General features: G+C 41.7%; 1 protein-coding gene across 2 annotated transcripts in view; it reads left to right on the top strand.

Annotated features, from left to right (window-relative positions):
- Positions 1-17,222, top strand: part of LOC120737277 (butyrophilin subfamily 1 member A1-like) — a 56,365-nt gene extending 39,143 nt beyond the window's left edge. Inside the window, exons 1-5 of one of the 2 annotated variants that reach the window (XM_040037890.1) lie at positions 9,629-9,727; positions 10,548-10,895; positions 12,854-13,186; positions 13,272-13,370; positions 16,155-17,222. In XM_040037890.1, the coding sequence (XP_039893824.1) occupies positions 9,691-9,727; positions 10,548-10,895; positions 12,854-13,186; positions 13,272-13,370; positions 16,155-16,567 (1,230 nt within the window). In that variant the 5' untranslated portion in view covers positions 9,629-9,690 and the 3' untranslated portion in view covers positions 16,568-17,222. Of the gene's footprint in view, positions 1-9,628; positions 9,728-10,547; positions 10,896-12,853; positions 13,187-13,271; positions 13,371-16,154 lie in introns of those variants that run through there. The other variant, XM_040037891.1, reaches the window with a different exon arrangement.
- Positions 17,223-19,718: the final 2,496 nt, after the last annotated feature.

Here is a 19,718-nt window from a genome sequence, read left to right as displayed (position 1 = left end):
TGCAGCACGCAGGACAGACAGCGCAAAATGTGCTTTGAAGTAGCAGCCAAGAAAGGTGTTATTTAAGTCTATGAACAGTGAACACCCGTATGCACACCTGTGTGGATCAGCGCGCTTGTATTCAAATGGTTTCCCCATGTAATGGTCTGCAAGAGGATGTAGAGAGCCAAAGCCCTGTCCCCCAGGGCATGAAGCAGGCATGGAGGAGATCCAGGCCCCAGACATCCAGAGACCCCAGAGTGCGAGAGCCCAAGGAGGACCACCGGAGGGGCATCCGTGCCACCCTCATGGGAAGGGCTGGGGATCCTCAGACGAGGGGTCACCCGGTAGCCACCGAGCAGAAGCTAGAGGGGGCTGCACCTGGCGTGCCCGCCGGCTCTGCTGGCAGCCAGCTGTGCCAGAGTGAACCGAGCCGCAGGCCCAGAGGCCGGAGGCCCGAGGGCCCCCCGCACCCCGGAAGAGGCCTGACCGAGCAACAGGCGCCAGGCCCCGCCAAGTAGCCACCGGGAGTGAGCTGTGCCATGATGTTTTCGACCCTCTGTTCCCTGAGCTCTGGTAGTTTGTTTTATTTTATTCTTTTGCTTTTGTAAACCATTTCTTTTGGACTGTTCCTTGCGCTCCTGTGCCTTTTGTGAATATTTTATTTGGACTTGTTTTTGTTATTCCACGTCACATTTCACACATACAGTCTGCCCCTGCTAGACTGTGACAGTTCAAAGGTGGAAAACAGACACTGATGAAGGGGGGGAAAAAGTGATGTGAGTGAGAGCGATAAATAATATATACAATCAGTGAAAAGATTTTTAAAAATTTAAAAGGTCGCATAGGGTAAAAAAAATCGGATTTGATGCGCTTTTGCCTGCAGTGTGAACGTAGCCTGAGACAAAATCTGACTGAGACTAGAAGACAAGGAGGGACAGGGAGGTCATGTGACCATCACAGCTGCTGCTGATGTCATCATGTTGTGCTTTGTTGTCCTCAAAGGTCACAAGGTCGAGGTGGATTCAGGGGTGGAGTCTGTCCTGCTGCCCTGCAAAACCACAGTTTGCCTGCCTAAAGATGCTAAAGTGGAGTGGATGGATAGCGGTCACAGGACAGTTCAAGAACAGTTCTGTCCAGCCTACAGAACAGGACCAGTTTTACATAAATCGGACAAAGATGCAGAGAAACCTGCTAAAAACTCGCAACCTCAGTCTGACCCTGAAACACCCCACAGACTGGGACCAAAGACCTACACCTGCACAGTGTACAGCAGGGAGGGAAATATCTGACGTGCTCTTCTTGGTATGAACTCATACTGCTGCTCACACCTCGAAGTTCCACCTTATCAACACAGCCACAGAAGTAAGAACATCTCTATCTTCCATCATACTAACCTTCTATGAATCCTTTACAGATACAGTTATTTTTTATTTTATTTTGCCAAATTCCTATAATGCATGCCAATTGTCTAAATGCAATACAGGCTAGAAAGTAGGCTGGATTTGCATGTAGGCAATCCTTTCTTAGTGGCCTTTCCAATAAAATAAGTGGCCCTCCCAGAAAGTACAGGGTGCTTGTGCCTTATTCACAGGCCGCATTATAAAGTGTTACCAATACATTACCCCATCTGAGTCACCCTCATCACAGAAACCTCTCTGTGATCACCACAGTCAAGGGTGGACATGAAGGATCTGCTTAGATCATTGTTCTCTTTGTCCTGTTTCCTTTAAGGAGACCAGCATGTTTGATAATACAATTTACTGGACAGTGTTGCATTTATCTTTTTCCTTATTTGGCTTCAGTATAACAATTAATTATAAATCAAGGAAATTTTGATACTGCTTAAAGCCTTAGGACACTTCTATAATGAAATTACAATAAAGACAAAAAGTCTAAAATAGTTTCTAATCAAAATAAATAAGAATTCAGTCTATTGCTGATCTTTCTCATCACTCTGCTTGTAATGTATGTTTGCACTGATTGCTGATCACGCCTCAGTATTGGCCCCGTCAGAAGGAATGGTACTCCACAGCGATGTAGTTCAAAGAAGTTTAATGAAGGAGGTGACAGATGGCATCAACAGGATGAACAACATTGGTAGGGCGTGGCCGAATTGTAATATAGTAAAGTGTAGGTGAAGAGTGTGTGTGTGTGGTCATCTGTAAACAGAAAGAACACATATCCAATTCAATTTTATTTATATAACGCCAAATCACAACATAAGTCGCCTCAAGGTGACTTATGTATTAATCAATATAAGTAGCACAATGCTGCGTATACAGTATGTGGGTTTCCAACAGAATGTTATACAATTAATAATGACATAGCCACTAGATGGCACCTTAACATAAATGAATTTTCTACATTACAACTACTCAGGCAATAACCATAAAGATACATAGTTACATCCACGTACAACTACAATGCTCAACAGTAAGTTATATATGACATGAAATATGGACTGAGCCAAGGCTGCCTGTAGTAGCCCCAAAAGCTGCATCGTAGCAATAGCAACGGCACTAGCACTTAGCAAATCCAGATAAAGTTAAACAAACATCACTCTTTTCTTACAATACTCACACACAGTATTAACTCACACAGGGACGCAGGTAAATGCGTACGTTACAACTCCGAGACACCTCTCAGCCGCGCCGAACCACACTGAACGTGTTCCCAACCGGAAGTACAATACTGAGGTGCATTAGTGATGCGCGACTCATGAACGAATTGTTCAATACTCGAGAATCACTTTACTGACTCATGAATCATGAGCCCAACAAGCCCAACTGACTCACTGACTCATCCCTGTTGCTGTTAGCAGCAATGTATCTAGCTTATAATTAAAATTGTGGAGAAAAACACAACATCCAGTATCTTAACAAAAAAATTCTGCTCTGAACTGGAAGAAAAAACCCTGAGCAGAAGCTCACGTCAAGAAAATAGCTCCTCGGTTCACAGTAGCATCGCTCTGCTAACCTGCTAACAGCACATTTGAGCTACTCAGCCCCTCCCTCCTGTGCTGAATCATAGAGCGAACTGTCGATACCCGATCCGTACCGGAAACCGGATTGGTACCCCGCATGCGCAAATCTCACGTCATTTCCTCTCTTTGCCAACATTCAATATATTTGAATGATACGGTTAGCGCCCAGTTAGCTCCTAGCATTTCTCAACAGCTCTGCCTCCTTTTCGACTACCGGGACATTTAAACTATGGATAATCCGTATACAAACAAATTCACGCTTTTCTCCTCAACAGAGAGCGTCCCCCGATTGAACAACAGCGCCGTAAAATAAGAAGAATGGTGCCTAATGACAGAGTTAATAATACTGACTTTGTAACATGTCACATGAAGATTCAGCAGCCAGATGAAGTGTTTACTGACAGTGATAGCGGACATCATCATCACTTTTCCAACAATCCTCTCCACACAGACAAGCATAAACACACTCTACTATCACTAAATCAAATTTAACACACGTTTGTAATGACGCTAATTCAGTTTACAATAGGGTTCATTCGCTCAGTCACCAGGTGGCGGTATCCTCATACACTGGGGAGTACACTGCCATTAAACGAACAGAAGAAGAAGAAAACCCCTGCACATGCGCGGTACGGATCGGGTAGACCCAATTTGTACGGTCCGACTTTGCACATGTGCAGTAAGGATCGGAGTCCTGATCTGTCACTATCTTTTTATTTTTTTGTTTTTGTCTCCATTGTATTAAATGTTTCATTATCGGAAACATTTTAAGAGATACTTGTTATACTTAACATCTTAATAGATACTCTGACCCGTAACTATGGTAAAATGCTTCGACCGGAAGTAGACACCTTTCGCGCATGCGGGGTACCGATCGGGTTTCCGGTACGGATCGGGTAGTGACACGAACGAATCACTCACTCACTCACTCACCCCCTCCCTCCTGGCTCACAGCTTCTTCTTCTTGGTTGGCAACCAATGTTAAGGCGCATTACCGCCCCCTGGCTCACAGCTCAGTGCACATTTAGATGAGAAAATATATATTTAACACATTTAAGGAAAATACTAATAAAATAAAAATAAACAAAATAAATGTTTATTAAGCAATTTTGATAGGAAATTGCTTAATTTTAGAAATGTTTTTGCTCTATAAAATAGTTGTTTTGTGGTGTGTGGGTTTTTTTTTTTTTTTTTTTTTTTTTTTTTTATAGAATCATTCATCTTAGCAGTAGGATTTACATGAAAAGAGAAACAAATTAAGTTTGAGTGAAAATGTACATTTTTTTTTGCACTCTCTGGACAACTGACTCAATAAATCAAATGACTAAAAAAACCCGATTCACTTTGGTGAGTGATTCATTAAAAGTAAAAGAATCAGTAAAAAGAATCAAATTTACCATCACTAAGGTGCATCATGGGTAACGTAGTATAAACAAGGTGCAGTACCAAGCGGACTTTTAACACTGCTTCTCAAACACTTCCTCCTCTGTCTCTCAGTCCCCCAGGTGGAGGTGGATTCAGAGGTGGAGTCTGTCCAGCTGCTCTGCAAAGCCACACTTCCCCTGCCTGAAGATGCTAAAGTGCAGTGGATGGACAGACAAGACAGGAAGGTCCATGTGTTTCAGAACGGCTCTGACCAGCCTGAAAAACACCACAGTCGTTACAGAGACCGAACAAAGATGCATGAAGACCTGCTGAAAACTGGAGACCTCAGTCTGATGCTGACAGAGATATAAAGACCTTCACCTGCACCGTCTAAAACAGGGAGGGACACATCCTGCTGAAGAAACAAGTGCTGCTGAAAGTCAGAAGTCAGTGCTGTAGATACAGGTCAGAGGTCATATTGTAAGTTTGACTCCTGTTATCTGTTTCCAAGTATTTCAGTCATTGTCATCAGTGCTGATCAGAAGCTGATTGAAGGTAAACATTTATTCAAATGTGTGAAGTAAGACTGCACTCTAAAGGAGTGACGTGGTCTCCTAAGATAATATAACACTGTGAGGCTTTACAGTATGTTGGGGCCTGATTATTCAAGATGTGTGAAGAGCAGGATTTAAATTTAAAAAAGCAGATGAAGAGCAGCAAATATGGAGAAAGATGGTTTGTCTTTGTATTGTTTGTCAGCACTGTGGATCACCTGAAGGCTTTTCAGGGAGCTTTTATTGCAACATCATTCAGAGAGGATGCTTCTGTTTGTGTGTCCGAATTTTGGAGATATTATGCAAATGAAACAAAGCAGTCCTACATATTTAAGCCCCACGCCCCCGGTACCGGGGGCAAAAAGGAGGAGATCATGTTTAATTGGTTATAACGCCGGTTGAGAAATATAAGTCCAGACATGTGTGGTATCCACAGAAACCTCTGAATCTCAGCTAAAATGTCATATAAACCATTTCTACAACCACCAAACACACCGAAAACAACCCGTGATTAAACGAGCAGTTACATAAATGAGCAAAAGTCCACTAAACAAACAAAACCGAACCAGAAATTCTCCAGACTTCATGTAACTGGCTAAAGACAGGCTGGTTAGCTTCCAAGGCTATCACTGACTCCACACACCAAGTTTCACCACGATCAGACCAAAATTCACTGAATGAGCCGCAAAAGAACACAAAAACACACAGCGACAGAGATTTGCTTACCGTCCCGCTTTCCTCTGTTATTTTTGCCGGTAGCGGGTAGCCACATGATTTACAGTAGTTACCATGCCTACCTAGCCGTTTTCCGTCAACAACCTCCATTTTAGACCCACCTACAGACACGTGACTGGACAGATGCCACATGGAGTAAATTTGGGCCCACAGCTCACGTTGTGTTTGTTGTCCTCTCAGGCTGTTCGGTGGAGGAGAGGGCGGAGTCTGTCCAGCTGCCCCTCAAAACCACAAAAAACTTGGCTGAAGATGCTGAAGTCGTGTGGATGGACAGTGATTATAACACCCACCTTTGTACAAACTCATTGGACAAGCCTGACAGACAGCACCAGGTTTACAGAGACCGAACGAAGATGAATGAAGACCTGCTGAAAACTGGAGACCTCAGTCTGACCCTGAAACAGCCCACAGAGAGAGACAGTGGGAAATATGGATGTGTGGTCTACAGCAAGAAGATCAACAGACACAAAACTGTGCTGCTGAAAGTCAAAGGTATCTGCTTGTTTGATTGTTCATTGATTTAATTGATCGTGTGTGTCTGTGTGTCTGACTGTCTTGTCTCCTCTGCAGGGAGAGTTCAGGTCCAGGATCAAACAGGGGACATCAGGAACAGAAGCAGCTCCATTGATCCGACTCCTCTGATGGCTGATCAATCAGTTTGATCTGTGTGTTCTTTGATTATTGATCAGTGATGTCAGAGTGGAGTCAGTGTGATGATGTTGTTGTGTGTTTGAGACTTTTAGTGTCCATGAAGGTCTCTGCTGCCGTAGATCCTCTGAACTGTGACAGAGGTCTCACTCTGGAGGAAACTCTCAGCACTTTCCAGCAGCTCCTCCATCATGGAGGACGTTCCCTCACTGTAACAGGTGGAGGAGAGAGGAGAGGAAGCACAGGTGGATCCTCTGAGGAAGAGGAGCGTTCCTACAAACCACACGACCAGAGGACAGGCATGTGCAGAAACACATTAAAGTCAGCCTGTAAACTCATCATGAGTTTTTCTGCTGTAAATGGAGCCGTGTTGTATTTTCTTTAGAACAAAGCTGAGCACAGTAAGGACTGAGATGAAGACATGAGAACAGATGAAGTTAGTTTGGTCTTCCTGATGCTGACTCTAACTGAGGTGACGAGTGGATGCTAACAGTTTCTGTTTCCTCGATGGAGATCTCTCATCTTCTCCACATCTCTGCTGGACATCGCCAGCGGTCACGGCCGCTACAGAGCGCTGGCTGGGCAGACTCATTTCCCCAGGCCTTAAAACTACAAGGCAGCCAAAACGCTGGTGGTAAAAACACAGCCCTTTTCCACGGTGCCGCGATCCCAACTACCATCGATGAGTCGGAGTCCCCAGGAGAATCGGTGGGAAATGCCGTCGGAACTATCACCTGGATGCTGAAGCTCCTAGTACCCAGAAGAGCGATAATCCTTCGAGGCCAGCAGCAGGGAGTTGATGAGGCCAGCTCGCACTGGTGCCGATAACTGTCAGAGGAAGACATGAGTAAAGAGGAATCCAGCATCATCCATTCCTAAAAAGGACAGTGCGCTCTCTATGAGCTTGAGAGCGGTACCATCATCCAGGCCCGAGAAAGAGAGGAGTTTCTCGGCCCGCTCTGCGTCGGAGAGGAAATAACACAGCAGAAGCAGCGCCTTGAGAGTGGTGCATTTCCCTTGGATGGGGGGTTCCTGGAGGAGGGTCATCACACGGCAGGTGGACAGTGGATCCAGCGAGGTTAAATGAAGACAGAAAACATATAAATCACCTTGAGCGACTGTTGTTGTGATTTGGCGATAGATAAATTGAATTGAATTGAAAAACTAAACAGCAGTGGTGTTTGTAGTGTTACTGAAGTTGGGCTAGCTGGTATGTGGAGCTAGCTACACAGCTATGGTTAGCATAATATAAACACAGTGAAGCTGGAGGGTGAACGCTAACTTTTTTTTCCCGCTAGATAAAAGCTAACGTGAGGGTTCCCAAAGGTCAGGGACAAATGTAATCGCATGGCAGGATGCTGTGAACGGATCACACTTCAGTCAGGAGAACGACTGAGCTAATCCATCCACAATATGAGGTTAGCCATTAATACACTGCTGCATGGGCTGGGCTGTAGTTAAATCGTAAGGGTTTAAAAACTGAGCTTTAAAATGAACAGTGGTAATAAAAACCGAGAGAGGCCGACAGTGATCACTGACCTTTTGTAGGGGCTTGTTTAGATTACACGGAACAAGATCCAAAGCATTAAAACATGTTAAAAACACAACAGCCTTATTATAAAACTCAGAGTAGTTTGAACCAGGAAGCAGGATTCATCGGGTCATTGTTTACAAATTGGTTATTGGTTATCCCACCTGCTGTGAATGTTTTAATTCAGTACAGTTGTTGTTATTATCATTATGTCACATCCTGTTTATGACAGTTAAAATAAATAACATTCATATAAGAAATAAAATTGTCTCATGTAAACTGTATGTGGTGTTAAATAGGCCTATACTACTGTACTATAATGTTGGTCATATGGGTGGTACTTCAAGAGCCATATATTTTATGAGGTGGTACTCATTGTGAAAAGTTTGAGAAGCACTGGTCTATGTGAAACTTGATATCAGTAATAAACTAGGGTGCATCAGTCATTGATTAGTTTGACTGACTGCAAGGAAACGGACTAAGTTGAACTACTTCTAAATCGTACTGTAGTTACTCTGATTTCAGATTTATATTCATGGTTTCATATTTACATGTTTCTTCTCAGTTTGTTTGTTTTTGGGCAAATTACATTTATTAAATGAACATGCTCAGAGTTGTGAAACTTCAGCTCCCACAATGCTTTGGAGGCTATCAAAAGAAAATGCATGCACGTCAACTATAAATACACACCATGAGGCATTAGTAAGGTATCAGGGCGTAATGAACTCTTCATTTAATTATGGAACATTACTCCTGCATTAACACAAATCATCATGTAATTCATAAAAACAGATCTAAGTGGTTTCGTCATCTTCTGGGTTAAGTCAGGCACTTATTGCTTACCTGTGTCTTACAAAGGAAACAAAGGACAGCTTGACCTGAAGACTCAAACACGTCTCAGTCATGTTCACAATAGGAGGAGGAAACAAATTCAAAGTGATACAGAACATAACAAATATAATGAGATGAAAATAAAATCTGTTTGAGGTTTAAAGAATGATCAAATCTATAAATGACCAGAGTCTAGGTTGAGGAAAAAAACACTTCTTAACTGAAGTTACAGGCTGGACTCAAAAAACTTTAAAGGAAAATCCACGGTCTGTATGTCCAACAATCTCAGCAGGTAAGTCAGGCTGAAACTGGCTCCTGGGAGGAAAAGAGGACAAAGAAGGCAAACGCAGAAACAGCAGACTGACCATACAGAGGTGAGTAACCACACTATAAACCACTGTAAGTCCTCTGTATTTAGAGGAGCCAGCTGTGTTCCAGCATGGTCCCTCCCCTGTGGTGTAAGGTGTGGTTAACACATGCGTAGGTTCTATACTGACACAGTGTTTTTATACGGTTGTCCACGCTTGTCCCTCCTTCCTCCGCCTCTCACTCTTACCCCACTCTTCTTACTTCTAACACATTTCCTGTTATGTTCTTTACCTCTTTTCACCACATCCAAACGGTCACGGTCTAACTTCCTGATGAGTCACTTAAACACTGATATTGAACATCTAGAACAATTATTACTTATTTTTCTGTTTTAAAACTCTGATTCATTGTCAATATCGTATGATTTACTTTTAGCTCAATCAGAATGCATATATATTCTTTTTATGACTCTGTGTTCAGCACTTTTTTTTTTTTACTTTAATACATAAAAACTGAAAAAACAAACACAGTTATGTCTTCAAAATATGACACATGACTCAAACAGCACTACACATCCTCGCTGCATGTTGTTTCTCCTCTGAGTTTAATTGTGAAAGTCATTTGCTATAAAAATATTTTATTTTGAAGGATCAAAAGGAAATTATCAGTGTTCTCTGTCTAACGTAAGAGGACCAAACCTTTAGTGCTTCAGCAGCAGCTGCGTGTTGTTGTTATCAGGACTTTAACTGGAGATGAAGATGTTGCTGCCGCTCCTGCTCCTCGTACTCGGTAAGAGCGCTCTTTGAATGCAAACACAACAACACAGCTGTTTGTGCTTTTAGACAACATAAAGTCTAACATGAGTTTACTGAATGTAAACTGACTGTACTTGACTTTATTCCTTATAACCCCCTCTGGGACTTCATGCAGGGCGCTCACAGGGTTACAGCTGAGTTCATATCTGTTTAAGACGAACTATCTGTGTGTTCCAGACGTCTCTGTTTCTTACTGATAGAAACACAAACCTGCCAGAGAGTAGTGACGTTTGACAAGATTAATGACTATGGCAAAAAAAAAAGAAAAACTTGTCCAATGATACAGATGAAAATCGGTTGTGTTGCCAGTTGTGTGTAACATTGTCAGTGGTGACACTTTTCTATGTTGTAACACTAAGATGTTTATTTAGTAATAAACTGTTTTCTCTGTGTGTGACTGTGTTTCTGCCTCGTTTGATGTTGTTGCATGGTGAGGTTATGTGTTAAAAATTGATGGACTGCGGTGTCATTATTAGCGCTGCTGTCTCATAAAAAGAAGGTTTCTGGGCTCAGATCTGCTTGTATCTGTGTTCATTTTTCAACCAAATGTAGATATAAATAAGAGATGGTTTCCTCCTTTCACCTCAGTGTTGTTCAGACATCCATCAGTTTTCTTTAACATCTTTGATGTCCTTTCAGTGTTTGTTGGAGAGGAAAGATACATGTTTGAATGCTTTTCATAATTACATTACGTTACATACACTTTCTGAAACAACTTTGTATGAACCCAAGGAGAAAATCCACTGCAAATACATAAACATGTTTTTGTTGTGTGTGCTTGTGTCTCCTTCCAGTTTCCCAGCATGCCCTGGCTCCGGTGGCCGAGGTGTATGAGGGGGAAATATCTGTCCTGTTGCCTTGCAAGTACTCAGGTTTTATACCTGAAAACCCCACAGTGCTGTGGACTCGCAATGATCTCAACCCCAAATCTGTCCACCTACGACGAGAGGAAACAGATGATCTGAAAGGGCAAAACCAGCGTTACAGAGGGCGCACATCAATGAGGCCTGATGCTCTGGACACTTCAGACTTCAGCCTCACTCTGAGAAACCCCCAAATGAGTGATAGCAGCATCTACACCTGCTCCATCAGAAATGAAAGAGAGGAACGGAAACTGACAGACATACAGCTGCATGTCAAAGGTAAGAAACCCAACACCTGTGATTATAAAGGTCAGAGGTCAAACTAAAGAGTAACAGAAACAGGCCTAATACGGACAGACAATAACACAACATGACTGTTACTTAAGTGTGATTACTAACAGTTGTACTGTGAAGACCTGGCACAGTTTTGGCTCACAATCTGTCCTGATAGTTTATCATGCAGAATAGAGATTTTAATGACTTTATTATTGATATTTATTTTAACTGACAGCAGAGTCAGAGGTCAGTAACACAGATGCTCAGATCTCAGATCAGGTCAATTCTATGATTAAAATCAATGTGACTGAATCTGCTTCTTTAGTTACAGAACATCTGGAAAATACTCTCAGCCCTTCCTTTTTTTTCCACATTTTGTTATGTAACAGCCTTATTCCAAAATGGATGGAATCAGTTTTTCACCTCCAAATTCTACCTGCACAAAATCCCCATAATGAATACGGAAAAACATTTGCTTAAAATTTGTCCAGGTGTATTTAAAAAAGCTAAAATTAACAGATGGACAGAAGTACTTGCAGCCTTTTCTAGGACACTAAAAGTTGAGCTCAGTTGAATCTTGTTCCCTTTGAGAATATGTCAGATGTTTCTTGATTGGAGTCCACCTGTGGTCGATGCAGTTGATTGGACATGATTTGGACAGGCACACACCTGTCTGTATAAGGTCCCATGGTGGACAGTACATGTCAGAACACAAATCGAGCCTTGAAGTCCAAGGAATTGTCTGCAAACCTCTGAGACGGTATGTATTGAATCGAGTTTGCCAAAAAGTCCCTGAAGGACTCTCAGATCATGAAAAAGAAAATTCTCTGGTCTGATGAAACCAATATTGAACTCTTTGGCCTGAATGCCAAGTGTCATGTCTGGAAAAAAACAGGCACCACTGGTGGTGGCAGCATCATGCTGTGGGACATTTTACAGTGGAAGAACTAAAGGTTTTCCGGAATGCACCAATGTGTAGAGAACTCCTTGATTACAACCTGCTCCAGCGTGCTCTGGACCTTAGACTGGGTGAAGGTTTATCTTCCAACAGGAAAATGAACATAGAGACAAGATAACAATGGAGAGCTTTAGGACCACTTTGTGGTGTTTGTTCTTGAGTGGTCCAGCCAGAGCCCAGACAAGAACCCAATCAAACATCTCTGGAGAGATTAGACAATGCCTTTGCACTGACACTCCCCATCCAGCCTGATGGTGCTTGAGAGGGTCTGCAAAGAAGAATAAAGAAAATGCCTAAAAATAGCTGCCATACTGAGAAAAGACTCAAGGCTGTAATTGCTGCCAAAGTTGCTTCAACAAAGCACTGAGCAAAGTTTGTGATTACATGTTATTCTCATTTTTTTTATTTTTAATACATTTGCAATCATTTAAACAGTAGCCTGTCATTGTGAGGTATTGTTCAATTCAATTCAATTTTATTTATACAGCGCCAAATCACAACAACAGTCGCCTCAAGGCGCTTTATATTGTAAGGTAGACCCTACAATAATACATACAGAGAAAACCCAACAATCATATGCCCCCCTATGAGTAAGCACTTTGGCGACAGTGGGAAGGAAAAACTCCCTTTTAACAGGAAGAAACCTCCGGCAGAACCAGGCTCAGGGAGGGGCGGGGCCATCTGCTGCGACCGGTTGGGGTGAGAGAAGGAAGACAGGATAAAGACATGCTGTGGAAGAGAGACAGAGGTTAATAACAAGTATGATTCAATGCAGAGAGGTCTATTAACACATAGACCTCTCTGCATTAACACATAGTGAGTGAGGAAGGTGACTGGAAATGAAAAACTCAATGCATCATGGGAATCCCCAGGTATTGTGTGTGCAGAAATGTGAGGTGAAAATGAATCTAATCCATGTTGGAATAACAAAATGTGGAACAAATAAAGCACTGGGAATACTTTCCAGATGCAATTTTTATATTTTGGTTTACTGTCCTCTCAGACCAACAGGTTGAGGTGGAGGTCGTTGAAGGGTCAGAGTCTGTCATCCTGCAATGCAACACAACACCTGACCTGCCTGAGGACACCACAGTGAAGTGGACGAGATTTGACCAAGAAATCATGATGGTCCATGAGTATTCAAATGGAAGTGACCAACTTAAGAACCAGGACGACCGTTACTGTGGTCGCACAAAGATGAACAAAGACCTGCTGAGAACTGGAGACCTCAGTCTGACCCTGAAAAACCCCACAGAGAGAGACAGTGGAGGATACATCTGCACCATCTCCAGGGACAAAGACATCCTGAGACAGAAAGTAGTGCTGCAGGTCAAAGGTCAGTGATGTAGATAAAAACCAGGATACAGTGCAGGACTGAGGTCAGAGTTCAAAGGTCATGTTGTTTTTGTAATTTTCCACAGAACAGTTTCCTCCTTGGGCCACAGCTCTCCTGATTCTCCTGGTTCTTCTTGTGGTTTCTGGAGGTCTCATATATTATTTCCAGCACTATTTCATGTCAGGTGAGTGTCTCCTACTACACTACCCATAATGCCGATGGTTATCAGGTGTCCTCTGGTGGCTCCTTGACTGTGGCTCACACAAACTTGTTCCAGAAGCTGAAAGAGTTGAGAGTTACAAACAGCTGATACAGAGAGCTGAAGAGAAACTTCCAGGTTTGTTCCAGAAGTCAGAAAACCTCCTTCAGACTCAGTCATTGATCAGTGAAACAGCTCCACAACATGACTTTACTAAACAGTGTGTGTGCTTCACTGCATTGATCTGTGAACTCAGTTTTCTTTACGTAGTGCAAATCATAACAACGGTCACCTTAAGGTTCAAGTCATAGATTCCACAATAATACAGAAAAAAACCACAACATAAACATGAATCATGAATCTTATAAAATAACAGGTCATTATAAAAACAGCAATAACAAAGTTCACACTGATCAAATGGAGCCATTCTCTCACTTCTTTAAAATGGACTTTAAACTTCTGCAGTAGATATTTCCAGAGGCAACTTATTCAAAAGCTTTTTTCCCCCCAATTCTGTTCTGACTCTAAGGACACACATATACACACAAATAAGAAAGAACAAACCCAAGCAGAGATTTATAGATAAAAATCAACCAATGAGAAAATCCTCAGATATACAGAGTTGGACATTTAGCAGCAGCATACAGAGAACAGTGATATACATGACTTCCACAGCCAGTAATAAAATATAAAACACAATAATGGAAAGTGTCCAACCTCTTTATTCAATCCAATAACTCTTTAACTATTGACCAGGTGCATTCATAGAAGCAGATCACTGTAATCCACTAAAGGTAAAAAGTTACAGAGATGAAGTGTTTACTCATTTGGAGAAGAAACAACATGTATGCCTCAAAGAAAACTTAGTATAAATTTCAGCTCAGCAGCCTTTCAGTGTGAGCTTTAAATGACAAATTATGATCTTGTCACGGTCTGCATCTGGGTCACTGACCCACGACCATGACAGATCTATAATGATACCTAGATATTTATAAGATGTGACTATTTTTTATTTTTAATCCTTTAACTGGTTTTGTTCTTAGGAAGTGTCTTCGCCACTTGAGAATAACTTGAACTTGAATTTATCTGAATTTAACGCCAACTTAATTTGAGTCAAATGGGACTGAACATCATCAGAGGCAGACTGCACAAACTCAAGTTTTTGCACTTCATCTGAATAAAAATGTAATGCAACATTTTTATCTATGTACACAGAAGAGCAGTGGTCCTAATATGGAGCCCTGGGGAACTCCTTTGGACACACTGTGTTCTAGCTGACAAATAATTTGATAACCAACTCACAGCATTTACAGCTACACCAATATTCTTTAGTCTGTTTACTAAAATGGCAGGACAACTGTGTCAAAAGCCTCCGACAAACCAAGACAAAGAACAGCTCAGTATTTTTTTCAGTCCATTGCATTAATGATGTCGTTCACCACTTTAATAGCAGCAGTTATTGTGCTGTGTTGTTTACTGAATCCTGATGTTAGGAAATAATTAATTTTTCTTGGGGTTGTTCATTAATAAGCTTTTGTAAACTTAAACACAGTATTTAGATGTGGGCCTGTAGTTATTAACATCACCTCTTTTCATCAAAGAGAGAACATTGGTAGATTTCCATATTTCAGGGATCTCAGTGTTCAAAAGACTAAAACTAAAATTACAAGTTGGCGATTCTGTTATAAAATCTGCAGCCAGTTTAAGAAAATAAGGATCAGGTTGATTTGGTCCTGCAGATTCATTGGGATCAGTCCGGTGGACCTTAAATCTGTTGGATTCAGAGGAGAAAAGCTGAAGGCCTGAAGCACAGACCGAGTTTGAGTTGTTACAGAGAGAGCCTCCTGTGCATTAAGCTGTTTGAAATCTGATGTAAAGATTCAAATAAAGACCCTGAAGAAACAAAATGTATAAAGCACTTAAAATCTAAAAATTTTCAGTAAAGTACGTCAGCCTTTTAAAACAAAATCTGGTATTTTGGTGGCTATATCCCCTTAATAAGATTTTATTATTTTCCAGAACTTTTTAGGATCATTAAGATGTTTAATGATTTTTCAAAGCTAAAACTCTGATTTGGCCTTTTTTAATTTTAGAAGGTTTAATGATTTCTGCAGAACTTCAAGGACAAAACTAAGCATTCTGTAAATATTCCATGCCAGCTCTACATCAGTAATGAGGTGGATTCTGTTCCAGTTGTCGTCCCAGAAATCATAAAAGAAATTTTGCTCACAGAAATTCTTAAAATCTCTTAAAAACTATTTGAGGCTTTGATTTTGGGAGCTTCAATTGTCTGACTGCAGCGATCACACAGTGGTCACTGACCTCATTTGAAAAACACTAATATGTGTGTGTTAGTTCTAGTTATGTACAGGTCCTGGATCAATGTGATGAATTTAGAAGCAGTAAATTAGAGTTGATCCAGGCCTTTGTGTCTTTAAAACGTGCCTGTAAATGATTTGACAGGTTATTAATCATGAAAATCGAATGTGTATTATCTGGAGAGCAATCATACACATCTATGAATAATTTTTGTTTGTGAAGGAAACTCCTCATTTACATGAACAAACTGGAATCTATCAGATATGATTCAAACCACTGCAGTGAATTTCCTTTAATAACTCTGGTGTGTTCTAGTGTTTGTAGTAAACTGTTGTGGTCTACACTGAGGTCTAACAGGACAAGCACAGAAATAAGTCCTCTGTAACAGGTCATAAGGAGAACATTAGTAACCTTCACTACAGCTCATGTTGTGCTTTGTTGTCCTCTCAGTTTATAAGGTGGAGGTGGATTCAGGGGTGGAGTCTGTCCAGCTGATCTGCAAAACCACAGTTTGTCTGCGTAAAGACGCTAAAGTGGAGTGGAAGGATGCAAACAACACGAAGGTCCACGTGTATGAGAACGGCTCTGACCCGCCTGAAGAACAGGACGATAAATACAAGAACCGAACAAAGATGAAGAGAAACTTTCTGGAACCTGGAGACCTCAGTCTGACCCTGAAACACCCCACAGATGGAGACAACTCCACCTACACCTGCACCGCCTACAGAGGGGAGGGAAACATCCTGATGGAGAGACAAGTGGAGCTGAAAGTCAGAGGTCAGTGCTGTAGATACAGGTCAAAGGTCAGACTCATGATGGTGGTTCAGTCTCAGTGGCTCCATCCAATAATGTTACAGTGTTAGCATGTCTGATGTTTGTGGCTGTTTTGGTTTGTATTTGATTTCCAGCCAAATGTAAAAGCTTCAGCAGATGAACTGTAGGAGCAAAGTTCATGTGTGAGACTTCATCTGAAAGGTAACATCTTCTAGTTTCTGAACATGTGTTTGTTTAGCATGTGGCTAAAACACAGGCTAAGCTAAGTCAGCTCAAATCTCAGTAAAAACCTTCTTTGGTCCTCATCTATAATCAGTCATATCTGAGTCACAATAACTAGAAGATGATTTCTAGCAGAAGTGTGAACATCTCCACATCCTTTCTCCATGTTATCATCCAAAGCTGTGTGAAGTTTCAGAGCTCTGCAGCTAACAGAGACTTTCAGTTTGCTGCTCTCTTCCTCTGACAGCTCCATTCTTAGGCAGCGTTAGTTCTCTGTTTCACTTTATTCCACTTATTCAGTCTGATGTTCTCTGATCTGTTTCTCTTGTTTAGTGTCTTAAATGCTGCCAGTGCCTCTCTTTGCTTTAACCAACCTTTCTCTTTATTTCTGAGCTTTTTAAGGACTTTAACTGATGCATCAACCTTTGAAAATGGAAAGAAATCAGTCAGATTCATGGCTGCATCACAGTGTCACATGTAGTTCTCCACATCAGCTGGATTATATCTATAGCAGCAAACAGAAGCTGATGCACAAATCTTTGTCTGTGTTAATAAAGTTGGATCTGTTCAAATAGTTTGTTGCTCTGCACTTGAAAGCAGCTTGTACAGTTTCCTAACTAATACTGTAATTCTGTACATGAGATTTTATTGGCTGTTAGTGAGCCAATCAAGAACATTCAGACCAATCAGGAGACTGTGGGGGAGGGATGTGGAGTTGACCTTTTGGCATTTAACCACGAGCTGTAAACATGGATAAGGTTAGCAGAGAATAATGTCTGTTAGTGAGGTGGATGTAGAGTTTAGCAATGATAGAGTTGGGTGTCATCTCCACAGCTCATAATGTATGCTATGCCTTCTGATGATACTGCCTAAATGAAGCATGTATAATGTAAACAGAATTGGTCCTAGCACTGAACCCTGTGGAACACCATAATTAACCTCAGTGTGTGAAGAGGACTCTCCATTTACATGAACAATTTGGAGTCTATTAGATATGATACAAACCACTGCAGTGCAGCACCCATAATACCTACAGCATGTTCTAATCACTCTAATAGGATATTTTGATATGAATGGAAGGTTGAAGATTGGCCTATAATTAGCTAAGACCACTGGGTCTAGAGATGCTTTTAAAGTAACGCTTTACCTACTGTCAGCTTGAAGGCCTGTGGTACATAATTATTAGAGATAGGTTGATCATATGATTTGAAGCATGAATTAATGTCAGGACGTCTTTGAGCAGTTTTGTATGAATGGAGTAGTGAGTCCAGCTGTGATTGTTGATTTTCTATTGAATGGACTTTTTCAAATCCAGCTGTAGGCCTGTGTTTGTGAGCTCATTAACAGCTGTTTGTTTAGAGAGACGTGGTCCTCACAGGACAGCCACTACAAACATATGATTTTATAGAATATGATGCATTACTGCAGATTCAACACAATAGAAAGGATTTGAAATGAGCTCAGCCTTAAACATGTGCAGCAGTAATATTGATCCATAGACACTGATGGGAACATTTTTCTGCACAATAAGTACTTTGACTTTTCATACTTTATGTACAATTTGCCAGTACTGCAGTTTTGTGTGTAGTGAGGTGTTTTCATGGTGTTTTCTTGGTGCTTTTACTAAAGGAAGGCTTCTATCAAATTCTTCCACATGTTGTCAAACTGAGCTGTGTGATGAAGTGAGTGTGACAGAAACACTCAGACTGTGTTTCTTACTTTGTTGTCCTCTCAGTCCCCCAGGTGGAGGTGGATTCAGGGGTGGAGTCTGTCCAGCTGCCCTTCAAAACCACACTTCACCTGCGTAAATATGCTAAAGTGGAGTGGAAGGACAGAAACAACAGGAAGGTCCACGTGTATGAGAACGGCTCTGACCAGCCTGAAGAACAGGACGATGAATACAAGAACCGAACAAAGATGAAGAGAAACTTACTGGAACCTGGAGACCTCAGTCTGACCCTGAAACACCCCACAGATGGAGACAACTCCACCTACACCTGCACCGCCTACAGAGGGGAGGGAAACATCCTGCTGAAGAAACAAGTGGAGCTGAAAGTCAGAGGTCAGTGCTGTAGATACAGGTCAAAGGTCCTATAGCAGCAAACAGCAGCTGATGCACAAATCTTTGTCTGTGTTAATAAAGTTGGATCAGTTCAAATAGCTTGTTGCTCTGCACTTGAAAGCAGCAGTTTTGCTAATGCAGTGTAGTGTACTTCTCCCAGTGAAGCAGCAGCATTCAGCCTGTTAGAGTCAACACAAATGTCTCCATCCAAGGTCATGTTGTGCTTTGTTGTCCTCTCAGTCCCGCAGGTGGAGGTGGATTCAGAGGTGGAGTCTGTCCAGCTGCCCCTCAAAACCACACTTCACCTGCCTGAAGACGCTAAAGTGGAGTGGAAGGATAACAATGCAAAGGTCCACGTGTATGAGAACGACCCTGACCAGCCTGAAGAACAGCACCAGGTTTTCAGAGACCGAACGAAGATGAATGAAGACCTGCTGAAAACTGGAGACCTCAGTCTGACCCTGAAATACCCCACAGACTGGGACAACTGGACCTACACCTGCACCGTCTACAGCAGGGAGGGAAACATCCTGCTGAAGAAACAAGTGGAGCTGAAAGTCAGAGGTCAGTGCTGTAGATACAGGTCAAAGGTCAGAGGTCATGCAGGAGTTTATTCTCTAAAAGCTTTTAGTTTGAATCTATTTTCAGTTCATTCAAATAAAATAAATTCTTTGATGTTTTGATCTAAAAGCCAAAAATGCCAGGCGGAGCAACTGTGTGTTTAAATGAACTAAGAAGACCATTAAAATGATCCTACCTTCAAAATAAAAGCCTCTGGCATGATGTGAGTTCAGATCAAATCAATAGTTTTGTTAGTTTAGTCTAAATCAATCTAAATGTATAAATATCAATAGTTTTAAAGCTGCTGAGATCATTGAAACACTTTGATCCAGTCATTTGGATGTTGTCACATGTCAACCAACCAACACCTGGGTGGAGTCCCAGCTGAAGCTGAG

Source organism: Simochromis diagramma, unplaced genomic scaffold (assembly GCF_900408965.1).
Source record: "Simochromis diagramma unplaced genomic scaffold, fSimDia1.1 OVJJ01000044.1, whole genome shotgun sequence".
NCBI classification, from domain to species: Eukaryota; Metazoa; Chordata; class Actinopteri; order Cichliformes; family Cichlidae; genus Simochromis; species Simochromis diagramma.
This window is presented reverse-complemented; position numbering and strand designations above follow the sequence as displayed.